At 26.9% G+C, this 25991-nt stretch overlaps 3 protein-coding genes across 4 annotated transcripts; 2 read left to right on the top strand and 1 right to left on the bottom strand.

Moving 5' to 3' along the window:
• Positions 1–3277: 3277 nt before the first annotated feature.
• Bm2282 lies at positions 3278–6575 on the bottom strand (the record flags this gene model as incomplete). Of its 2 annotated transcripts, XM_043079972.1 has the most annotated exons (7): positions 3278–3406; positions 3634–3828; positions 3895–4050; positions 4570–4746; positions 5045–5308; positions 5655–5751; positions 6571–6575. In XM_043079972.1, 7 exons carry the CDS (start codon positions 6573–6575, stop codon positions 3278–3280), a joined length of 1023 nt encoding a protein of 340 aa, XP_042935906.1. The 2 variants fall into 2 exon arrangements, with proteins under 2 accessions (XP_042935906.1, XP_042935907.1); XM_043079973.1 differs by lacking the exon at positions 4570–4746.
• Positions 6576–9480: 2905 nt separating this feature from the next.
• Bma-mars-1 (methionyl-tRNA synthetase, putative) lies at positions 9481–17408 on the top strand (the record flags this gene model as incomplete). Its single annotated transcript, XM_043079971.1, has 17 exons — positions 9481–9545; positions 9884–10000; positions 10241–10444; positions 10745–10834; positions 11109–11301; positions 11451–11621; positions 11937–12066; positions 12235–12373; positions 12698–12833; positions 13009–13289; positions 13534–13714; positions 14408–14579; positions 15176–15271; positions 15360–15473; positions 16086–16277; positions 16660–16823; positions 17073–17408. The coding sequence occupies 17 exons, from the start codon at positions 9481–9483 to the stop codon at positions 17406–17408; spliced, it is 2781 nt and encodes a 926-aa protein (XP_042935905.1).
• Positions 17409–18201: 793 nt separating this feature from the next.
• Bm4544 (ABTAP, putative) lies at positions 18202–22401 on the top strand (the record flags this gene model as incomplete). Its single annotated transcript, XM_001893867.1, has 10 exons — positions 18202–18314; positions 18768–19011; positions 19367–19526; positions 19638–19761; positions 19986–20166; positions 20367–20551; positions 20705–20933; positions 21250–21398; positions 21736–21820; positions 22285–22401. The coding sequence occupies 10 exons, from the start codon at positions 18202–18204 to the stop codon at positions 22399–22401; spliced, it is 1587 nt and encodes a 528-aa protein (XP_001893902.1).
• Positions 22402–25991: the final 3590 nt, after the last annotated feature.

Below are 25991 nucleotides of genomic sequence, written 5' to 3'. Positions count from 1 at the left end.
TTTAAAATCTTAACTATTATTGTATTTTAAAATAGATATATTTTAAATATTTCACTTATATTTATTTGTTTGTTTATTTATTCATTTATTGGTTCACTCATAAAAATAAAAAATAATGGTGGAAAAAAATAAAAAATATATGCTAATAATTTTCAAATTTAATTACTTCATAAATTATGCAAGTAAAAGAAATTGTTTGAGATTTCATTCAATCCTATTTCTCTTCTCTTACTTTTATCATTTCCATTTCAATTTCAATTTCAATTTTCATATTTACTTTTCTACTTTTATTCGATATTTATTTATTGTTTTTTTTTTTTTTTTTTTTCACTTTCTTGTTTAGATATAATGCCATAACATAATAATTTTTTTTTCATATTTCAGCAATATTTTTCTTTTTCCATTTGTTAAACTGAACTAGCTTTCAAATAAACGACAAAACTACTTAATGATTTATTTCAAATGCAAACACTTAACAAATCCACTATTATCTTTTTTTCCTTCCTTCCTTCCTTACTTTAAAAAAAAAGGAAGGAAGGAAAGGAATAAATCAGAAGCGGAAAATTACAGTCTAACTAGTTAGTTTATATTTGACAATAAATTCAATTCTTTCAATGTGTAAAAGAATTTCCACACATACACACATACACACATACACACACACATACACATACACATACACATACAAACATACATTAATTTTAATTGAGAAATTATTTATTTATTCTTATTTTTTTTTTTTTTCACAAACATCCGTTAGTTACACACTGAGAGAAAATGAACAAGAAATAATAAATCTTTGTAATTTAAATTTAAATATTTTATATAAAATTAAGCTAAGTAATAATTGGTAAGTTTTTTGTTTATAAATTAAGCAATGAAACAGTAAATTTATACTTTTTTTTTTCCATAATTTATTTCAGTAAACGAAAAATGAAATGAAAAACAATAATTGCATATATCATTTATTGTAATATCTAATAAAACTTGCACATATTTCAAATTAAATAAAATTATGATCCAGCAAAAAAAAAAAAAAAAGATTTTCATTTTTATTGTAAATAATTTTGATGAAACTTTTTTTTAAACCATCTTTTTTACATTTGATAAAGTAAAATTTTTAAACAAAATAAGTTTTTATTTTTGAAATTCTTATGGAATTAGAGTAGCATATACTATTTATTTTATTCAAAAATTAAAATTCAATTTTTTTTATATATATAAAAAAAAAAAAACATTTCAATGTAATTAATTATGAAACAAAAAACAAAAAACAAAGTATTTTCTTATTGTTTATCATATCAATTATATGGCATAGAATTTCTTTTTCTCTATTTGATAAATTTATTATTTACATAAAAATTTTAAATATGCAAATATACAATGGCATTTATAATAGAATTTCTTTTCTAATTAAAATAAAAATTAATTATTCACTAATTTAACAAATTTAACTAAAAATTTTCTTCGTATTTAAATATGCATATTAACATATTAAGAAAAAGCTAACAACAAAAGACGACTTTGAAGTATTACTTATCAAAACTTATCACAAATCACTCAATATTTGTGCATACTATTATCTTCTAAATTATACATTTTTTTCTAGGTTAAATTCCCGGTATATCCCATACCGATTACTTTAATGTTACCTTTTCACTTACCCATTACAATTGCAATTTATTAGATAATTTGTTTTCTCTCATATTGTTTTTTTGTTGTTTATTGGGTAATTTCTTTCCACCTATTATTATATGCAAGTTTTAAATAAAATTTCCATTGTTTTCTTTCATTTTTTTTTTTACGAATTTCTAATAAATTTTAATGAAAAAATTCAAATTAAAATTAATTTTATTAAAAATTTATGCAAAACTTTTTCTAATATTTTCTTAAATGCATGCAAATTTGAGCAAATTTTGCGTAATATTTAACAAATTTTCATTTTCTCAATTTAAATAGTTTAGTTCCTAACTTTTTTTAAATTAAGCTCATTTTATAATTTGAAAATTGTGCTTTTTTTTTTTAAAAAAAAATTGAAGCAATAGAGCATGAAGTGATGATTTCAATTCAATTAAGCCCATTTAAGAGTTAAATTTTTCAATTGCAGCAATTGCGTGATTTTTAGTTTCGTTTTGCTAGAAGATGACACAATGTACTTTGACAATTCTTACTTTTACTTATATTACATATTACGATAAGATGATTCGTCTTTTTTTTTTTTTTTTGGCTCAAAAATAATGCGTGTGACTCATCAATTTTCGAATACTCTCGAAATTGTTCAAAATGAGTCATTCAAACTCATTGAAACATTTAAAATTGCCTAAATCTTCAATTAAATCATTCCTTTAATATATAATTTTTGTCAAATTATGATTGTCAATATTGTAGATTATCAGTGATAAAGATAAAATTTTAATCGATACGATTGTGGCATATATCAATCTTATAATTTAAATATAGTTTTATTTATTATCAATTTAAGTTAATTAAAATTTGCATTATTAATTAGTTTATCATAAATAAAATTCCTATATTAATGAATATTTTTAAATGTTTGCAATAATCATAATTGCTTATACTTTTGTATAGTAATTATATTTCATATTTATTATACATTATCAATAATATTTATTATTTTACAACGTTTTCTTTCTTTCCTTGCTTACTTGATAAATATCGATCACTTAATAAAGTAATCGATAACTGATTTACGAAATTTCTACTATTGTTATTATTTTTATGTAATCAATTATTATTTTTTGTAATTACTTATTACTGACTATTTAATTGATAATAACACAAATATTTTTTTTGCAAAAAAAGTAAAAAAGCATAATATTTGCTTATTCAAGTATTTGAATTATTTTCAAGTTACTCATTTATAAATTAATAAATAATTTAATTTATGATTATTTCTGGTTTCAATACGGATCAATCAACTGAATCTTTCTATAGAATTAATTTCTATACAATTATTAATTTTTTTTTTTTTTTTTTTGGAATTCATTTTACGTTCATATTATATTAAGTTTTAATAAATCTCCTTCGAAAATTAGAAATTTAAAGACAGAACAATATGTGTTTAAAATTTTAAACTAAAGTTATTAATTCAATGTTAACGTGTTGAAAGCATTTAAAATGACGACAACATATACTTATGAAATTTGATTTGAAAATCGTTTATTATTCAAACTCAATTTGATCATTTATATACAATGAATACAATCTGATATAATGGACAATTTAATAGAAATATATAATTTCTTTTGTCTCTTTTTTATTTTGTAATTTTATCATAATCAGCTACAAATTGCTTATATTTTGCCATCACTTCGTCATTATCAGCAAAAATTTTATATTTATCAATGAAATAAAATAACATCACTCGATGAACGTAGAGATATTGCTGAAAATTTCGTATAAAAATCTCAACTATTACTAACTACCAAAACAACGCAATCATAATTGCAATTTGATAATAAAATAATTAATTCAATATTACAATGAAAAAAAAAAACTGAAAGAGAATGAAAAAACACAATAATAACTAATTTCTAATTATAAATTTACTTTTACAAAAAATTTTTATTTTTTCTATAATTTAAATAATTACAACTATTTAATAATATGTACCAAATCATTTTGTATAGTAAATGGTCGCTGATTTCGTAGCTCTTTGAGAATTTTATCCATTGATTCGCATGGTATACCTTGTTGAAGTTTCTCCAGAATATATTCAATTGCTACAATTGCACCGGTCCTACCGATACCAGCTGAGCAGTGCACCACAATTGGTTTCTTGGTACCACGAATATTTGACAACAGAACCTAGTACAACCATTTTTGATAAAATTATGCAAATTATAAAAAAAAATTAATTAGTAATTTAAATACCATAGAAGTAAGTCGACACGGTGGTACACCACGATCTGGCCAATTAATCCACTGATAATGACGTATTTCTCGATTCTTTTCTCGACCACTTTCCTTCCATTGAACTTTCAAATGACAAACTCGTACGTTTGTTTCATCTGGTGCTAATGCTCGTACCTGAATTAATTATATTTTAAATTAATTCATCAATAATATTTAATATTCCGAAATAAAATCTTAGATGAGGAAAAGAAAAAAGAAATAAATGGAAATAAAAGCAAAATTAAATTTATTTCTAAATTTAAAGTCGGTTATTAAAAAATTTAATAAAACATTAAAAATATTTTAAAAAAAAATTTAATGTTAAAATTATGATTAATGAAAAGAAAAATGTGTTTTTTGAAAATATTAGAATTAAAAAAAAAAGGCAGTAATAGTATTAATAATAAAAAAATACATCATAATATTATGTATCACTTTTTTCAATATGCAAATTTTCTACATAATCAATTATTTCTATTAATGTAATTGAAATAATTAAATAAACAATTTCAATGATGATATTACTATTTTATAATAATATAATATTTTATAAATTTTCTTAGTAATTTATATTATAATTAAACGTTAACTAAAATGTTTGATTTAATTTCTTTCATAAATACTATTGCATTACAATAATTTATAATTTGATACCGCCATATTTGAAACTGTAATATCACCGAATGATGCTTTCTGGCCAGCATCATTAGGCCAATATTGTTCACATTTATTTAAGCCTTTTTCAATGGTATTTGTTAACATAACAATACTATCACTTTCCTCTTGCACAACCATATGCCAAAAATCAATCACACTATTTGGCATTGGTCCCTAAATGTAACTTTTTTTTTTTTAAAAAAAAAGAAAAAATATAATTAATAAGCAATATATAAATATATATATAAGGCCTTGAAATATTATATGTTTATTTTATTAATAATTCTAATATAATAATAAATGAGTAATTTGATTTGATTTGTTAAATTAATTTAAAATTAGTAGAAACAACATTTTAGCAAATTTAATATTTGAAAAAAATTTATAAAAATTTTCGAAATTGTTTTTTTTTTTTTTTTTTTTTAAATTATTAACTGTTATTATTTGCTTAGGAATGATTTTTGTTTTTTACTTGAGTGCAAATGAAACGCTTTTCATTAATTGGTGTTGCAACATAATTTGCATGAATGTAATCATCTGTAACACCAGGCCATCGAAGAACAACACGAAATTTATCTTGACATGGGACATCCTTGTATCGAGATTTTCCGGCTTCAAAAGTGCCTTGAAATGCATTAGTAGTCATACCTTCTGGTATGTAGCGTTTCAAACTTAAAAATTCCTCACGTAATCCTCCAACTCCTTTGTCTAAAGCTCGCCGAACCCATCGTTCTACCTAAATTTAAAATAAAAAAAAAAAATTTCCTCAAATTTGATTATAAATTCAAGAATAATTGGAAAAAATTGGTTAATATATTTTAATTTTTGATTTCATTTAGTTAGCTAATAGTTATTTTAATTAAAGTAGATTTCTTCAATTTTTTAAATTCATTAATTACAAATTGACTGATTAATTTAGAGTAACATTTCGACAGCAATAACATTGCAGATATAAATCAATTGAAAATATTACTTTCATATATTAATTATCGTTTCAAATATTAATTACTTTTTACAGTATATTTTGAAAAGATATAAGTAACAAAGGTACTCCGGCAGAAGTACTGAGAAATAATTATTACTTCTGTACGAGCATTAGCTTGACATTTAGCAATATTAGGTTGTTTAGGACTTAATTTCGTATCCAGTTCACTTTTCTTTCGACTTGACCCTTTCCTTCTTCAATTGAATTTTCATTTTTATTCAAAATAAAAATTTTCTTCTATTTCATTCTTTTTAATTAAGAAAAATTTTGAAAATTTCATATTTAACAAATTTTGATTTTTTTAAATAGAAGAAATTTTATGATAAAACAACGAAAAGTACTGAATATGAAAAATGAGAAATAACTGCTTAATAATTTGGTAGTATATTACTTCTGAACTTAATGTTGTAAAATTTAAAAAAAAAAAAAAAAATTGTTGAGGTAAGAGACGAGGTATTTCTTTTAATAATAAAAATTATGGCAAAAATAACGATGATTATTGATAAGGTAAAAAAAAGGAAGATAGAAGTATATCGAAATTAAAACAAGGTGGTTTGTTAAAATTTTTTATTTTATTCATCAATTTATAAATAAATTTGGTTTAAAAAATTTTTTTTTCCTGTTCAAGTAAAGTTAATTTAAAAGCTAAATTTAATTATATATCTAAGAAGCAACATTTAAAGATTGCTGATAAAAAATAAAACAGTATATCTAAACGAGTGACTGATTTTGGTTCAAGAAAAAAAAAAAAAAAATAAATGAAAACTTTAAATATACGTATAAAATAAATAAAATATATTTTCCTAAATAAATATGTTTCTAAGATAGCTTATCTTAGAAAAAGTTTTTTTCTCTGTATATAAACAATACAGATTCATTGTTTTCAATTTGAAGAAATTTTTGTTACTTCAAATATACAAATTTTGATGAAAACTCAAATTTAAATTTGAATAATAGTTTTGCTTTAGGAAAAGGAAATATCATAATTATTACAGTAACAAAAATTAATTAACTTCATTATTCAATTTCGAGATGTAGCCTTTGTGAAAAGTAAAACAATGGTTTCAAATCATTCACTTTTGCTATTTTATTCAATCTTTTCATCAAAACAAAATTATCATTGCGCAAAAATTTGCATTAACATTTGTAACGGAAAAATAATTTTCAAAGAAAAAATCATTATGATAATTTATATATTTTGTGACAAATTTTTACATTTTATTATAAATTGTAAATTTTGTATTAATCTGTACATTTAATGCTAATTATATATTTGTGATAATTTATTTGCATTTGATAAAAAAAAAAATTAGTTTAGGTGAAACTATTTTATAAAACTTAATGAAAGCCATCTTTTTCTGTTTCTTTTTCTTTTGACATAGCAAAAATTAGTGTATTTGAAGAATTATTATCCAAAAATTTCTTTGTGAATGCGCACAATATTTCAAGTAAACTAACTGCAAGTAAACAAAAGCTTATGAATACATCAAAGTTTACTTTTCTCTTTTTATATTCAATGTGTTATGTGCAATTCTTGTTTAAGCAAACATTCGTGTTGGAAATTTGAAGAATGAAAAGAATTTAAACAATTGGTCAAATTGATTGAAGTATATACAATACTAATAGCATAAAAGAGGTATCAATAATAAACTAAAAGTAAATCTAATAGAGATATTAATAATAAACTAGAAGGTAAATTTACATTTTTTTTTAAAAATGAATAAGCATTTTATATAATGCATTCAGTAGCATATATATATATTTGATATATAATTAACACATTTAGAATTTAGGGAAAATATAAAAAAGATAAAAATCAACAGTTTTTTTTTCAATTAATTTTTAAATATAAAATTTCAATTACAATAAGGAATAAAAGTGCTTGCCTATAGTTTTGTAATTTTTTTCCAAGCATTATTATATATGAAAAATTGTAATTATATGAGATATTATCATACATAATACATTTCCGTTTATTCACATCCTAAAATTAAGTTAAACTAAATTGTATTATAATTATTAGTTTTATTAGAAAAAAGAATAATAAAATTAAAAATTGTTACTTTCAGTGTTAAATTCAACATTTAATATTTCTCTTATTAAAAAGCTAAACGTTCAAAATTTGGAATTTTTCGTATTTTTGTAATATTTAGTATTTATTATATTTGCATGAAAAAGATTTAATCAAATATGGACTTGCAATTTCGGAATTATTCGTAATCATAAATTAGAATACATAAAATGGTTAGAATTTGGAAGCTATTATACTATACCCAAAGAGTTCACGTAGATCCGGTTACATTCAACAAAATTCTAAATCCGGTTTACATCTAACAATATTCCAAATGTGGTTTACATCCAATACACTCTGAATCCGGTTGCATTCAACAACATTCCAATAACACTCCAAATCCGGTTTACATCCAACAACATTCTAAAACCGGTCACATTCAACAACATTCTAGATCCAGTTTTACAGCAGCAATACCCTAAATCCGGTTTACATTGAAAACACCCGCTCAAATCATCCATCAAATTTCGCTCGGTGGATTTTAATTTTCATAATGAGCCACACAAATCGCAAGTTGACACCATACCTTCCAGTAATCGATCGCAAATTGGCGCTATGCCCAGCTAGAAGGACTGATAAAAATTTTTTAATTGAAATCTTCTCTTCATCAGCTAATTATTTTTTGATTATTAATTATTCTGCACAAGATTGCATATTGTTTTGTTCAGATTTTAAACTCACCTAAATTTCCAACTTGAAAGAAAAAAAGTAAACAAACAATGAAGTATTTTCTTTGCTTGAATAATATTTCCATATTTTCACTTCACTCAATTTTACTTAATATTTTTTCAATTTTGAAGTTTTTATCTTCGAAATATTATTGATCTCACATTTTCTTCAAATTATTTGTTATAATTTACTATAAATTAAAGGCCGGAATAATTTGAAAGAAAGAAAAAGGACAAAGTTTCTTCTTAAATGAATTTATTTCCAGTCATTAATAACTTTATAAGTAGCGTTAATAACTCATTGGAAACGTGAAATAAAAAAAAAAAATGGAAAATCTACAAGTGTATATTAATGATTGTTGGAATTGTAGAAACGATCTGTTTCAGTTACAATTGTGGTATATATATATATATATGTAATATAAGTTAGATGTTATTCATGTCAATACAATTACATGATACAGGCTTGACATTAAGCAAGTAACGAAATAGATGTTCTATACCTAAATGACTTACTTTAGCATACCATTTTACTTATGTTTGTTGCATTTTCTTTCTATAATCGCAGCTAAGTCATTTGTATTTTCCGTTTGTACGTCCATAATTTTTGATTCTGAACATATGTTAACATTTTTATGCTTGTGTTATAAGTTGATTTATGATTCAGGTGGTCATTAGGATATTTTAGATTTTCATTGTCACTTGAGCAAAAGTCAAAGGTCAGGCGTCATTTCTATTGTAATGTTGCAATCTTGACGGTTTCAAGAAATTTGGATGAAGCAGTTTTGTTACTGTAACGTTTCGAAATTTACCTTAATACTTTAGAAAATCTTTAACAATATAAAATTCACGAACTTATGCAATTTATAAATAATAAGTTGTGTGTCACAGCCCGTAATTATCTCCCAATTAGAATAAAGATCAGTAATAAAACGCGACATATAAGAGTAAAAAAACACGTTGTTCGGAAATTCTGCCAAGCGTTTTTGGAGATTTATGGAAGACTTAATTCTTCACTAAGACTGCAAAGTATATGAGATAGGCGCAAGAAATTCTTCTGAGCATGATTTGTTGTTGCGTATAGCTGTATACTAGGATGTAAACGATTTGTACGAATTTTATTCAAGATGAAATTTCATTGTTTTAAGTGTGGGAAGCATAAGTATTTCATCTGATTAATTCAAATGGATTTCGAGAAAACGTGGTTTAAAAATCCGGAATATGTGCAATCCGTTGATAAGTCCAAAAAGTTTGTTTCATCTTATATTTTTCTTTTTTTCTTATTTCGAAATTAATTTACTGTTTCTTGAATTCATCTGTTTATATGATTCTAACAGGATCCTAAATTTTTATTAAAATTTGTTTAAAATTTTAAAGACAGATTTAATTGTAAGCATTTCTTACGCTACCAAATGTGAATACAAAAACCTATGTGGTGCTGTTTTTGATGTTTTTTGAGAGTCGAAAGCATGGTGGTAGAAATATTTTCTTTTCATGAAGATAATAAATAAACAAGTTCATTTAAATTCCTTAGCAAATTTTTCATTTTATCGAATTGATGGCCAGTTGAAATATCATTTTTTTCAGACTGCCGAAACCAGGAGAAAAGAATATCCTGATAACATCTGCTTTACCTTACGTTAATAATGTACCACATCTGGGTAATATCGTTGGATGCGTTTTGAGTGCTGATGTTTTTTCAAGGTTTTCATCACAAATTTTTATTATTAAAAAGTTTTTGCAAATTTGTTTAGTCTATCCTCATTCAATTACCACTGCACAATTAGAAAAAGAAAGCAAATTTCATTGTATCTTTGTTACGTTTAGATGTCATAATTGAATATGCAAATTGGGTCTTTACTTGTTTTTCGTTTTTTCTAAAAAGATATTTTGGACAGCTTATAGAATTTTAGAAATTCAGTAGGAAAATTTGATTCCATACAGGTACTGTTACCTGAAAGGTTGGCGCCGTTTATTTATTTGCGGTACGGATGAATATGGCACAGCTACAGAAACGAAGGCAATACAAGAAGGTTTAACACCCCGCCAAATATGTGATAAGTATCATGCGATACATGCAAAAATTTATAAGTGGTTCAACATCGATTTTGACCATTTCGGTCGAACAACTACGCAACATCAGACAGAGTAAGTATATAAGTAATTAAATTAGGTGAGTTAATGTCAGATGGCACTACTATTAATTTTTACATCCCTGATTTCTCTTTCTTTTTTTATATCGTTTTTCTATCTTCTGTTTGTTTTATTACAGTCAGATCTCACTAGAAGTTTAACTCACTTTTGACAGGATAGGTAACTGGCCGTTTGATAATCTAAAATATTCCAGTAGGTGTAGTATTCCACAATGAAGCCAGCCATTTAAAACGAAAGGATACATTTTCCCTTAAAAATTATTTAAATTGTTTTCTTTTTTATGTTCATTTTCAGACTTACGCAAGAAATTTTCTTGAAACTTCATAAAAATGGTTTCACTTCGACCGATACCGTTGATCAGTTGCACTGTGATAGCTGTAGCAGGTGTAATATTTTCTTAAATTATGAGCTATAGCTGTAAAAATGTCCAAGACAATCCACCTCATACGCTTAGTGTATCCATGGTGTATTCTGAAAAAGAAACTTCATGTGACTGTAGCACTTTTATTTCCAATACAGCATGCCAAACTGATTAAATTTCTTCATTTGGAAGAAGTTTTCCGTAATTGTAAAATTTTGTCACACTGTCTTATTGAAAGCTATGGACAGTTTCAGAATTTTGCTTCAACTGCTTATTTGAGAAGAGATTTTTTTTCAGGTTTTTGGCAGATCGTTTTGTATGTGGTGAATGTCCGCACTGTCATTTTGATGATGCACGAGGAGATCAGTGTGATGCCTGTGGGAAATTAATAAATGCCGTAGAATTAATTAATCCTCGATGTCATTTGTGCAAGGCAACGCCTATTGTAAAACCATCAAATCATATCTTCCTTCACTTAGATAAATTAGCAGTATGTTTTAATTTTGTTTTATCACAAATATAATAACTTCTATTTCTAAAGATAAAATTTATTATCTATAATGTATCGTAAAACTTATATTTCGGAAGCCTAGTTTTAAATGACTTTTGTGTTGGGTTAATTAAAATTTTTTTTTTCAGGATAAAGTGGAAAAACATTTAAATGAGCAGCTTAATTTGGGGAAAAACCAATGGTCACCAAATGCTATTTCAATTGCGAAAAGTTGGCTGAAAGGCGGTCTGGAAAAGCGCTGTATAACTCGAGATTTGAAGTGGGGTGTATCCGTACCACTTGAGAGTTTTTCAAATAAGGTTTGCAGCCATTATTATTTGGTAAAATCAGATTAGTGGATTTTAACTGCGTAATGATTGTTTATTTCTACAGAAGTTAAATTTATTCTGCAATAACCAATCAGGTTCAAGAATGCTTTGGAAGCTAGGTAAAGAAATCTATGATTATTATTGGACGGTAAAGAAATCTATGAAGGAATTATCTAAGCAGAGCACGTGAATGTACACTGATATCATTAAAATTTTTTTGTTTGTTGAATTTAGCTCTTTCAAAGTAGTAATTTTTTCAGTTACGCCGATTTTTTTTGTATTATATTTGTGCAATCAATGTTTCAGGTATTTTATGTTTGGTTTGATGCTCCAATTGGTTATTTGTCAATTACGAAGGAATACTTAGGAGAAGACTGGTCGCAGTGGTGGAAAAACCCAAGCATTGTGGATCTCTACAATTTTGTTGGAAAAGTAGGTTTTTAAATATGTATAATTTTTTAAAGGTTTGAGTTTTGTAAAGGGCGAAGAAAGTACTGGCGATGAGATATTATTTCAAGTTGAGATATAGAAATCCCATCCTATTATTCTTGTTTTCATTGCTCCATAAGTATATATTTCGTGAATTTCCTGCTTCTTCCTTAAGCTTATTTTTTTGTTCCTTTTCATGATAACGTTGCCTTCCATGCCGTTATGTTCCCTGCTACACAAATTGGTACTGGTGACAATTACACTGTGGTTAATCGTCTATGCGCAACGGAATATCTGAATTATGAATCTATGAAGTTTAGCAAGCATGGTTTTGCATTCTTATTTGATATTTTCCAGTTAATAATATGTTGATGAAAGTATTTGGATAACTGTCTAGTTTATTGGCAAATTAAATAACTATTTTGTGTATAGAAAAAATTTTTATAGCGGAAATTGAAAGTTTCATGAAAATGTTCTATCATTTTTTGTCATTTCGAGGAAACCACTTTCTCACTAAGATTTTAGAAGCATTTACTTCTTGCTCATCATTTACCGGTTACTTTATAAATTTTACGATTTCTTAAATTTGCAACTCTTTGTAAATTCTCTTTCACATACTGATAAACGCCAACATTTAGATCACGTGGTACAGGAGTTTTTGGCGATATGGCTGCAGAAACTGGCATCGATGCCGATATTTGGCGATTTTATTTGTTGTATATTCGCCCTGAAACACAGGATACATCGTTTTCCTGGGATGATTTCTCCTTAAAGGTGTCAGTTTTGCAATTATTTTCCTAACTATTTATTACATTAGTATGTTTACTACATTAGTATTTGATGTATAATTAATTTTTCAATTAACTATTTAATGATTTGCGGCCGAGAAATTCACGAAATAGTTTGAGTCTGTAAGTAAAGAAAAATTATGAATCTGGATAAATTTCAGGTGAATACGGAGCTTCTGAATAATTTAGGCAATTTTGTGAACCGTGCATTAATTTTCTTATCCAAATACTTCGATGGTGTGGTACCAGATATGCACCTCCAAGAACAGGACAAAGCATTATTAGCACAAGTTTCATCTGACTTGAGCGACTTCGATTTATGTCTCAGTTCGGTAAAACTTCGTGATGGTATTGTGAAAGTTCTTTCCATATCAAGACATGGTAATTTATATATACAATCAACACAACCATGGGTTTTGATAAAAGGAAGTGAAAATGACAGGTAATAGTATAATTGTACATGACAGAGCTGATTTCGATCCATCCTTGCACAGTGCAAAAAATTTGGCGAAATATTTTTGTTTCAAACTCAGTGTTTACTTAAACAGTTTACAAATTGATGTAAAACTTTTTTAATACTGGTCATAAAATAACTGGCGTTTTTAAAGTCAGAATAAATCGTTTGAAAGCTGATCTAAAACAGATAAGAAATTTATGTACCTATTCTGACAAAGAACTCTTTTTAGGAAACGAGCAGGTACTGTAATTGGTATAGTAGCAAACTTGGCTTACTTAATCGCTGTTATGCTTTATCCTTACATGCCGTCCATTAGTGCTAAGATACGAGAACACTGTGGTCATCTGGCATTAGCTTCATTGCCAAGTACTCCAATTGCTTTCTTAAAACCCGGTCATAAAATTGGCGAGGTTAGTTTTACTTTTGTTGTTCCTTACTTGAAGATTCTTGTTAGGAATAGAAAGAGGACAAAAATTTATTTTATGTAATATTTTGATTCATTCTCTGTAAATATTCATTACATCACTCACTTGATTTGGACTTAGGAATGCTATAAATTGTACTCCTGTCGTAAAATTGTACACAGTTATGCAAACTGATCGGATTTCATGTAGATTTATTTACATTTATCCATATTTGTAATGAAAATAAATAAAAGTTAGGGTTTATTTTTCTCTTATTGTTCATCATATTGTATTCTTTGAGCCTAGTTAGATCACTTGAACTTTGCTAGGCTGTCTCTGCTCGAAATTTCTCGAAAATTGTATTGTTGGACCTAATTACTGGTTGGATCAGACGTTTAGTTTGGTGACTTATATTACCGGAATATTCGGAAAACGGGGAGGCACATTTATTCATCTAGAGTGTTCTGCGTACATGTCTACTCATGAAGTGCTGTCAGTATTTATTGAAGTAACGCAGACCTTGTGTTGAAAGTTGATCCAAATTTGAGATATTTGAATTTGTCCTCAGAAATTGCTACTAAGAAGGACAATAGAATGTCCAAATTTTTTCTTTTTTTAAGTGGCAATAATCAGCTAGACGGGCAAATTGACTTTTCATCTACCGTCCTTAGCCGAAAAAATGATTTATTTCTTTTGCAGCCGAAACCGTTGTTTGTGAAGATGGAAAAAAGTGCAATTGATGATTTCAAAAAAAAATTTGGTAGTGCCAGTGAGTCAATAATTAACGAACAAGTGAAAAAAAAGAAAATAATAAATGAGAAGAAAAAAACGAAAAACGAAGAGAAAGATAATAATGAAAGATTGATTAAAGGTTGGTTCGTTAATCGTCGTCATAGTGGTAGCATTGGTAGAATTTTGCTGTTGTTGTGTCTTCTGCTGCTATTATTACATTTAATGCCACAAAATTTTTCAACTTTTTTTTTTAGATCGTAGTTTTGTAGGTATATTAGCGATTTCTTGAAACAATGCTTAGGTGAAATATAGTTTGATGACTAATACCTTTAGTCATTTTTTAATTGTTGACTCGCTGAACTGTTGCTACAGGCCGTTACATTGTTTGTCTGACGGAATATTTATACAAATTGTCTTTTGGCTTGTTTTTAGTGTTTCTTTGTATCTTAGCTTGCAAATTTTCCCCTTTTCACTGCTATAGGATGTGAGAAAAGATTGAAATATGTTGGAATTAAGAGAAATCTTAGTTGATCTGTTTTCATGCGTTCACTAAAGAAGCATTAAAAGAAGTACAAGAAAGATTTTATGGAGGGCAGTTAAAACTAACAAATTGGCAACCGTCATGGTATTTTCTGAGTTTGGATTTGTATTTCTGATTTTCGTTAGAAAATGGAGTATTATTTTTTTTACAAATTTTTACGACTGTTTTATACCAATTTTAATTTTTTTTCTCAGATGTGGCGTCCTCATCTGTTTATTCGACATTATTAACTAATCAGAAGAAAATTGACTCCTTATTGAAAGTCGCAAGCATGAAGCTTGAACAAAGAAGTAATTTTTTTCACTCTTTTTCATTTTTTTTTATTCTGTTTTTGGTGTTTAAAGAAAAAACTGCATTCATATTTTATTGGAATTTCAGGAGCTCAATTCGAAAAAGTAAAGCTGCAAGAGGAGAATGAACAAGCTCTCCAGTTGAGGGCAGAAATTGAACGACTGAAGGCAAAATTAATTGAACTGGAAACAATGGGTGGAAGTTAGTCTGATTTTTGAAAATTCTTTGCAGATGTTGAGTTTAATTAAAAAATTATAGAAATGCATCATACTTCATTGGAATTAAAAAAATATATGGACATAAAAGTTTTCTATCAGATAGCAGTTGACTTCTGAAAAATTAATGAACAAATGAACAAAACAAGATCGTATTTCCTGATTCTTTGATACTTAATGTGGGAAATTTTTCTTACTTGTTTCATACTACTGTAAATATTTGTGAGAAATTTTTACTTAAAGTTATCGTCAACGTATGAATGAAGTTCCCATACAAGAGGTCTTTGTCCAGTCTTGTGCCAATTCATTTGAAACTCAAATAAGATAAGAGAAAAACTGTTAATCTATATTATACCAAAATGTTTATGCTACAACGACATCCAGGAACCTAGAACTTAGAGAAAAAATCCAAATAACTTGATTTAAATGCTTCCATATAAAACAAATAACTGATCCAAGGCAAAAAAAAACAAAGTTTTACGTATTTTTCTTCTACATTGTTTTCATAACAATTAACTGTTAAAAAACAAAGGAGAGGATAGAATTTTGTTTCCCAGTTTCTAAATTTTCAGTTCTATAAGATATAGATAATTTTCAGTAAAGCAGGTCAGCGGTATTCCGGTGTTTGAGAAAAGCTTTCTTGTGAAAACTAATAATGATCTAACTCCATCCGTCCAAATGGAAAAGTCGAATGAACAGAATGTGAATGAAGTGAGGATTTTACGGAAGGAAGTAAAAGACAGAAACGAAAGTGCGAAAAGTAAGAAAGAAGGAAGCAAAAATGAGGAAGGTCCGTTGTTTCTCTATTTTAAGAGGGAAGATTTTATATATTTTTGCATTGTGGTGAAAATTAGAAACCAAGATGTAAGCGATGATGGAACTATCTGAAAGTGTTTGCTGTAGGAATGTATTTTGATAAACCTTGAAATTTTAATTTGTTCATATATATTGTTTGTATGGTTTTTTAATCTTTTTAGAGAGAATTTATTGTTTATAAATCATACGAACTCTTGTTATACTTTATTTTCACCTTCCACCACTATCGTTGACGCTAATGATTTTGTCATTTAAGCAACTTTAAACAGAAAACCTTGCCTAATTATGATGCTCTCATTTCCTAAGTTAAGTCAATTTTATATGTTTATATTTGCATTAAAATACAGAGGTTATAGTTGATGAAGTAGATATTGGTCGCTTGGATATACGAGTTGGTCGAATTTTGAAAGTAGAAAAACATGCAGATGCGGATAGTTTGTATGTTGAACAAATGGATGTTGGTGAAGATAAACCTCGTACCGTTGTTTCTGGTCTTGTTCGACATGTCCCTATTGAACAGGTATAACTCAGACGTTCTTTATTTATAAGAAAGTTAAAAATTAAAAGTCTGACTGGCGTGCATTATAATGAATGGAATAAAAATCTTGACAGCAATTTCCATTCTGCAGTCCAAAATATGCGCCACGCTAAGTAATCTGTTGTCGTATGCAAAAATTGAAATTTTTTTATCTCACTGCCTATTAAGTTTGCTTATATTTGTTCTAAGCGTGTAATCGGACTGCACTTTTGCTTGGAAACATTATTGCAGATGCAAAATCGACTTGTGATATGTGTTTGTAATTTGAAACCAGTGAAAATGCGCGGTATCGAGTCGCAGGGAATGGTTCTGTGTGCTTCTACTCCTGAAAAAGTAGAACTGATTGAGTTTGATGAAAGTTGTATTCCTGGACAACCGGTAACCTGTGAAGGATACAAAAGACGACCGGACCCCGTCTTAAACCCAAAGAAGAAAATCTGGGAAGGTGTTGCACCTGATTTGAAGGTAAATTTTGAAGGTCGGGTTGTTTACAAAGGACAACCATTATTGGTCAATGGACTATCACCATTGCTAGCGCCTAGCTTACGAAATGTGCCAGTGAAGTGATTGTTGCATTTTTCTTCATTTTGATAGCTTTTATTTGTTAAGAAATTTGACAAGTTTTCCAGTGCATTAAAAATTTGGATCTTCTAGGTAAAACTTGAATCCCTTAAATTGTTGTGATTTATTTACTTGATTACTTCTATTACTATTATTTTTTGTATTACTATTGTTTTTGTTAATTAAGTGCTGTCTGTCTTATTTCTGGATAAATTATTCTTAACAGTCATTGTGTCATTTGTTTGACAAACTTGGTTGATTTCAATTGATGAATATTTATATTTATAATTCAGGTTGATATTTCGTGACATAAATATTCAGCGAATTAAATAAGATATGGAGAATGTTTATTGAATGGTAAGGTAATAAAATAGCATGAGATGTGGTGGAAAACTTTGAATATTATTTCGACGGTCGATTAATCTATATTTTTATTTGGAGTGTCCTACAATAATTATGATTATGTCTGGACTGGGCTGTTTCTTGCTTCACAAGCAAAATTTTTTGTTTTTGGGATTTAAGCTGCTTTTTCCGAGGTATATATTAAATTATGATATTTCAGAATTATAGCTATCGTGGAGAATAACTTCTATAGCTAGATTATGTCCTACTGTTAAGGAGCCGCTAGTATTCCTTGATACTAAAACGTCCCGTAATTATTTAATCAAATAGATACCTAAGAAGCAGTAATACTGTTTTGTATAAGGCTTAATACCTTCGAAGGCTTAATACCCATCGATTCCATACTTTTTCAGAGAGCAAGTTAATTTTCTATATGGAACAAAGAAAGCTGAAAAATATGAAGAAAAAGAAAAAGGGAAGCATAGACGATGAAAGATTTAAGACGGTTTTAAACGAACCGCGCTTTGATGCACTACCGCGGAAAGAGAGAAAAGTTGTGGTCGATGAAAGGTACGTTTCTTTTGTTCAGTGTAAATTGTTCTATTTCGCCTTACTTTTGTTGATTTGTATTTTTCGTACAAATTTAGCAGACCTTAGTGTTCTCTGTTTAAAGAACAAAATATATCGAGAAGGTCAACGATAAGTGTTGAAATAATAGCTTTATAACAACTTTCAAAAATGAAATTTTAATAAATTTTAATAATAGCAGTGTCACATATTTTTATGGTACTTTTGTACTCTCACATCAATGTGGTACGTGGTAGTTCTCAAGAAAAAACTTTTGTCCTGTTAGATTCTTAATGACCTAAAACATATTCTTGTTTTCTTTTACCTTATAATCCTTCATGTGAAAATTGCTTCTTTTTTATCTTGTTAGGAGTTCTGTTTTCAAAAACTGAAATGCACATAAAAGTGCTTTTTCTGCTTTTTTTTCTCCTTTCTATAACTTTATGAAAGTTTTAGGTTTAAGGACATGTTGGCAAGTGAAAAATTTGCGTCAAGAAGTAATGTGGACATGCGCGGACGACATGTTAATCTAAGACCAAAAAATGATTTGAATGTTTTGTACGAATTGTCAAATGATGATTATAGTAATTCGGATTTTGAACCAGAGGAGAAAAAGGAAATTAAAATTGATTTAGCCCGTGGGAATGGTAATATAACATCGAGTGACGAAGATTCATCTTCCGAATGGGAGATGGACGAAGTAGGTTTTTGATTGTTGCTCTTTAAAGTAAACTTTATGCTTTAAAGTAAACTTTATGCTATTTTTTGCTATTTTTTGTTTGAGGTATTACCTATATTTTCTGGTTAATATATATCTTTTATCTTTTATACATATCAGTCTTTTATCTTTTAGTATTCTGTTAACGTGCAACGGGGAAAGTGGAGGAACAAAAGAGAACTGAAAATTTTTTTTTTCATTCTCCCTACTATCTAGAAATTACTTATTAAGCAAAAATTGTAGTAAACATTAAACTAGTTATTTAATTTGAGCACTATTATCTCATGTGAACTGCTCTATAATCATTTTTATCAAAAGTATCCAAAGTGTGATCCAGGAGGAAAACGAAACACACGATTGGGGTGAAACTGATAGAGATGCTCGTCGGGTCGAATGGGCATCTCGTCGTTTAGCTTTATGTAATATGGAGTGGGATCGAATTTCGGCTACTGATATTTTTGTTATGATTTCCTCGTTCAAGCCACCTGCACCAGCTGGTAGATCTTTCCATGTTTTACGACATAAAAATAAAAAAAAAAAGGAATTATAGATTTCTCTTTTTTCATGTGCTACGGTAAACTAAGATGAATAAAAATTTTTTTTCCTAGCTATCCGCTCAGTGACAATATATAAATCGGATTTTGGTCAGAAGCGTTTAGAAGAAGAAGAACGTATGGGTCCAAAATTGACTAAATTGAAGAAACCAGTTGAGGATACTGAAGAAATGGATGAGTAAATTATTCGTATTCTTCTTTTGAAAACTAGTTGCAAAAGATAAAGTGACCTGAAATATATATGTGTAGAAATTTTTTGGAATATGTAGATTGCTTGGGTCCTATTTGTTTGGTACATTGCAGTATTCATTTTTGGCTTACTTGAGTCTTTCCAGTATGACTTCAACAGTATTGGTTTTGGTTTCTTTGGTTTCTTAATTATCCAATAAGATAATCTTCCAGAATAACTCGTGAAGCAATGAGAGCTTATCAGTTGGAAAGAATGAGATATTATTATGCTATTATTGAATGTGATGGAGTAGAAACAGCCTCATGTCTCTATGAAGCATGTGATGGTGTTGAATTCGAAAGTAGCGCTGTACGTTTGGATCTTCGCTTTGTACCCGATGAAATGATCTTTGAAGTTTGTTTTAAACCTTTTGATACTTAAAAGAAGATTGTAATGATTGCGTAAAATAAAGCAATACTTCAAGTTCTTATTATCTTTTGTTATCTTCTCGATTCTGCGATTGATCATATTTCATCGCTAGTGCTAAGATTGTAAAACTTTAGTCACTTTTTCATTTATTACTTATCAAATATACTTCTCGTCAAATATTTCAGAATAATTCAGTGAAGGAGCGAGTTACTGAAGAGGATATCAATTTGAATGCGTTTAAGCCCAAGAATTTTGAAAGTGCTGCTTTATCGAAGTCGTCTGCTAAACTCACGTGGGATGAAACAGATCCAGAGCGCATCAAAGCAGAACGAGATGCATTTCTTCCAGATGCAGATCTTGATCAAGTGCAGTGAGTACTATTAAATATATGAAGTAGAAATATTTCTTTTCAGATGTTGATAGAATTTTGCGTTTTGCACGACTCTGATTTTAAGATTGAATTTTGTAGCATTTTTCACTTTCGATTTTACATGGTAATGTTTTGATGGTCGTAAATCTTTAGGTATTTATTGGCGCCTTGTTCATCTGATGAAGAGGACGATGAAACGGGGAAAAGTATAGCCTTACTAAAAGAAGCTAAAACAGAAGCTTTCAAAAAAGATGATTCGGTGATGGAAGTAACATGGGATGTAGAAATGACGGATGATACAATTTTGAATAATAAAAAGAAAAAGTGCGATGAACCAACACCTTGGGAGAAATATCTTGAGAAGAGAAAAGCCAAGCGTAAAGTTAGTACTTTTTGAAGTCTTATAAAGTACATATGAATTCTTGTTGTGGTAACAATTACCCTTTTGGCAGTAATTTTTAGGAGATATCATTTTTTTTATTTTTAATAAAATGATGGTATATTTAATTTTTTTTATTTTTTTTAATAAAATGATGGTATATTTATATTTTTTTATATATTTTTTTTAATAATGATGGTATATGGTTTTGAATTAAGTGTAAAAATAGCAGCTACAATGCATGAGGCATTTTGACCGGATACTCTATAACCTTAATCTAAAAAAAGTCTTGTATAGTTTCAGTCTCAGCATTTTTTAGGAACGAAAAGCTATGATTGCTGAGTTGAAGAAAAAGCAAAAAGCAGAAATGATTGAAAGCACTACGGAAAATAATATTAAGTCATCGGCAAAAAATAAGCTGAAAAAAGATGTCAAAACTACTGAGTCAGATTATATCGATGACGAAAGGTAATCTCTTCGATAAATTTATTTCCAGCTCTAATTTTGTTTAAAAAAATTTTTTTTGTTTTTTTGTTAGGTAAACAAGAGAAAACTGATCTATAGCATTACTAATTTTGGTAGTTATTTAAGTATTTATTAATATTTTATATTATAGCTTTTGACTTTTCGGTTACAAGATTCCAGGAGTTGTATTAACTTTCCAGCGCTGTTATATATACATTATATTATATTATGTTGTGGAATACGTAGGGTTATAATTATTATCCGAAATGGTAGACAATGAATCTCTCAAGTTCACTGTATAAGAGAAAATTATGAAACAGTGAAATTATCGTTTTTTAAGGTTCAAAGCCTTGTATAGCAACAGTGCTTTTGCTGTTGATCAATCTCATCCTTTGTTCAAATCATCAAAACTCGCCCTAAGACAGGTTTTTTCTTTTGTTTTTTTCGAATTCAAGTTTGGTTATTTTTTGTTTAATTTTTTTCCAAACTTCTTTTCAGTTTTCGCTTGCAATATTAGTTATCATTTGATGCAGTGGTCCTAACTACTAAGTTTTATTTTATATTTCAGTAGATTCAATACATTATATATTTTAACACATTTTATGCATTCATAGCTGAATGAGGGTTCACTTTAAAAAAAAAAAAAAAATTGAAAATTATGTAGGTTAACATTTGCTATTCCATGTTATTTATTCTTACTTATTCATCATGAGCCTTCACACATAAATCATTCGAAGTTATCATATTTCCATAATGTTTCCTTTTGTTGTAGACAATTTAATCCAATTTTTATTAATTTTTAATATGCATAAACGTTTTATTGATAGCAAAAAGAGTTATTTTGCATAGAAAAAAAAAATTTTTTTTTGTTTATTTACTTTTTTTGCAGGCTGAAGAGAAGCAGAAACGTAAAGCCAGCAGTGTTGTCGAAGACAGCATTGAAATATTGGCCAATAAGTTGAAGAAGAAAGCGGATAATGCAAAAAAATTGAAAAAAAATTATTGAAACTTTTTTTATAACTGATTTTTCTAGAAAAAGTGGAAAAAATCAGTTGCTGATTATTCATATCTGTTATCTTTTCTTATGCACTTTTTCTTTCTGCTTTTAGTTTTTATGTTATCTGGTTTTTGGTTGCTGAATTTTGAACGGTAAGTTAAAATGAAGTAATAAAATTTACGGATATGTCTTGCATAGTTCATTTTGTACTTTAATTCGGTTATTCATTTCACAATCACTTTATTTTGTCTTTCTTTCATGTTCATCCTCCGACCGGAATTTCCACCACTGATCTGTAAAAATTGATTTGCAGGAATGTTTAGGTTTAAATACTAAGGTATATTTGAGATTGCTTTGTTCGGAAGTTTCTGTTAACTCGGGTTGTTTATTACACTTTTTAATAACAATAAATTTCGTGATGAAATCATAACTACTTTTGCATGAAGCAGTAACTTGTAATAGTCGTAAAGAAATTATGTTTATGATTACGGTCGTTTTCATTTGGTAGTCATTAATCGTCAAAATATTGATTATCGTGATTGCATGCGTAACTTTATGTAATAAGTCTTAAAAGTCATAGTTTGTTGCTGTTAACATCTTACATTGTGTGTTTTATATAAATAAGTATGAAATGATTTAAATTTTTAGCCTATTTGTTCATTGAAGAAAACAGGAAATAAAATAAAATTAAATGGAATTGACATAAAATTGATACTGCATTATCAACTAACACATTTATAAGGAATAACGAAATTACAACATTTGTAAATGGTGATAATTTTGTCGTTAATAGGTTTTTTGCAATATTTATATTAAACAACTAGAAGCGTTTCTCCTATCCTTTTGTTGCTTATATGAAATGACTTTGTATTGTATCTTATCTTTGTATTATTAAATAAACAATTATATTTTTTATCCTTGTATTATTAAATGTTTGATTGTGTTTTTATAAGCTAAATTTTAATTTTTCTTAATTTTTTACATTTATAAATTAACTTCACAAATTCAAATACTATAATTATTTCAATAAATTTAAAACTTCATAGTATTTGTTTAATAAATTTGCTTTTTTTATACGAATTTTTATTACAATTCAGTTATGAAATATTTGAAATTATTCTTTAATATATTTGAAATTAAATCCTAAATAATTGCATTTTTTTGTTTCACTTTCTCTATAAATATAGATTTCATATTTGATGCATAAAGATTTTTGGAAAAAATAAAAAGAAAAAAAAGTTACAGATGATTCAGTGGATGTTATTTAAAATAATTATTGGAGAACTTTATACAAAAAAAAGAAAAAGAAAAAAGGTAAATTCATCCGTTGGGAATATAAATATGCATAAAATAAATAAGTTTTTTTTTTCTGCATAATCTGATAAGCTTTTATAATTTTGTTAAAATAATTCAATAGCAAATTCATTATCTCTATTGTAATGAAATTTCAAAAAAAAAGAGATAACTGAGGATCAATTAATTTTTATATTGAAATATAAAAATTAATTGATCGATAAAATTATAATAATATTGGAAGATTATCGAAAAAAAAAATACAAAAATAGTGATGTATAATTATCAATCCTCTAGTAATATATATGAATGATTATGTTGAAAATTTTATCAACTATACATAAAATTGATACGTTAATCCGTTCTTAATGATTAATTAAAATTTCCTTTTCTTTTTTGTTTTTTTATTTAAAAAAAAGTAACAAATATATTATTATTATCACGAATTTTTTACACAAATAATGGTTAAAACTTTCAGAAATCATCCTTTTTTTCGTCAGATTATATCATATTTTAGTTATTTTAAGACTATTTAAAGTTATATTCGAATAATTGAATCTTGGAACTATTTTAAGTTATATTCGGGCAATTGAAAACATTATATATGTAGCATAGTTAAAAGCTTAGAGATGTTTTAAATTTGAAAATTAAATTTTGGAATATTTTGTATAGTTTATTTAATCTCTTTGCATATTTTAACAGTACAGTAATCATCAAACACAATTTTATTATCTTTGTTTTTTTTTTTTTTTTTTTTTTTCCTTTTTTCTTTCTTTATTTTTCAGTTTTACCGAGATAACAAGGATAGTGATTAAAGTGATAACGATTTAAAGCATAACAACAGAGAGATAGTAATTAAAAACGACAGCTTATAGTGTGGTGACTGAGATAGAGATTAAAAAACAACGATTGACTATATATAGATGCAATTTTCAAGCAATATTGAATAAATTCAATTAAAATATTTAATAATAACATATTCAATTGCTTAATGAATGGTTTTTTTTCACACACAAATAATATTTATTTTTTCGTTTTCTTTAGCCATTAGAATTTTATTCGCAATTGTAATAAATAAAATATTAATAATACATTCGATTAGCTAATGGTAACATTAATTTTGAAATGATTTTGAAATTACTATGATAATATTAATTTTAAATGAGATTTAAAAATTAAAATTTTTTTATACTTTATATTACCTTAATAAGCTTTCATTCTTTTTAGCATCTTTCATTATTGTTATCCTTTTATTGTTTTTCTTGCATAATTTCATTGCTTCAATTGTTCAATTGTATATATCACATTTTTTACATATTTACATACTTTAGTAGATAATTTACAAAGTTTTATATTTTGCTTGGAAGAGAATAACAATAAATTTTGAAATTTCATTAAAATTTCATTTTAATATATTTCAGAACTTAATTGTTAAAATTTATTTTATTATTTAAGCTGTCAAATAAATATACCGTACATGACCAGTACTCATGCAATGCATATAAAATAATCAATTAAGTTGAAAAAATCTATTTTTTTTTTTTTGATGAACTAATATTTTTTAATAGTATTAATACTTAATTAAAATGGAATTTGATGATACTAGGATTTATTTCCTATTTCAATATACAAAACTATTATAAATTGTATGATTTTCATAAAAATCAATGTTATAATTTGAAATAAAAAATAATTTTAATTGTAAGAATTGAATCTGCTTTTGTTCATCCTTTTTTCCAAGTTTATTAATTCATTTCAAAATTTTATTATTTCATTTTTGAAATAAAATATATTCATCTATAATGTTTGATCATACAGTGACTGATATTGCATCATTATCGTAATCAAGTTTTGTTGAGAATAATTTTAAAAAATATGTATATATTCGCCTTTTTTCTGATTAGAAAGATTTTGGAATTATAGAGAGTAATGATTTTAATGTTATGAAGTAGAACTGCTTAAACTTTTCATCTTCTAAATGGTAATCTCAATTCTAATTTTCATGGATTTGTAAAACTCATGCTTTTTAAGTGCAATAAGTTCTCATCCTTAAGATGTAGGTTAGAGGATATCACTTTATATTTTGTTTGTATTTAAATTAGCACAAAAGTAAATAGAATCAAAATAATAAGATTCGAAATTCCTAGTTACAGTAGTGTTTTTTTTTTTTTTTTTTTCATATCCCTTCAACAATAGATTGGCCTATATCAAAAATATATATAGAAATGAAAAAGAACAAAAATATCTGAAACAACATTTACCTAAGATTGATTATTAAATAGTATTTGAAGATGAAACCAACTATG

This window comes from Brugia malayi (assembly GCF_000002995.4).
Source record: "Brugia malayi strain FR3 genome assembly, contig: Bm_v4_Chr3_scaffold_001, whole genome shotgun sequence".
Lineage (NCBI taxonomy): Eukaryota > Metazoa > Nematoda > Chromadorea > Rhabditida > Onchocercidae > Brugia > Brugia malayi.
This window is presented reverse-complemented; position numbering and strand designations above follow the sequence as displayed.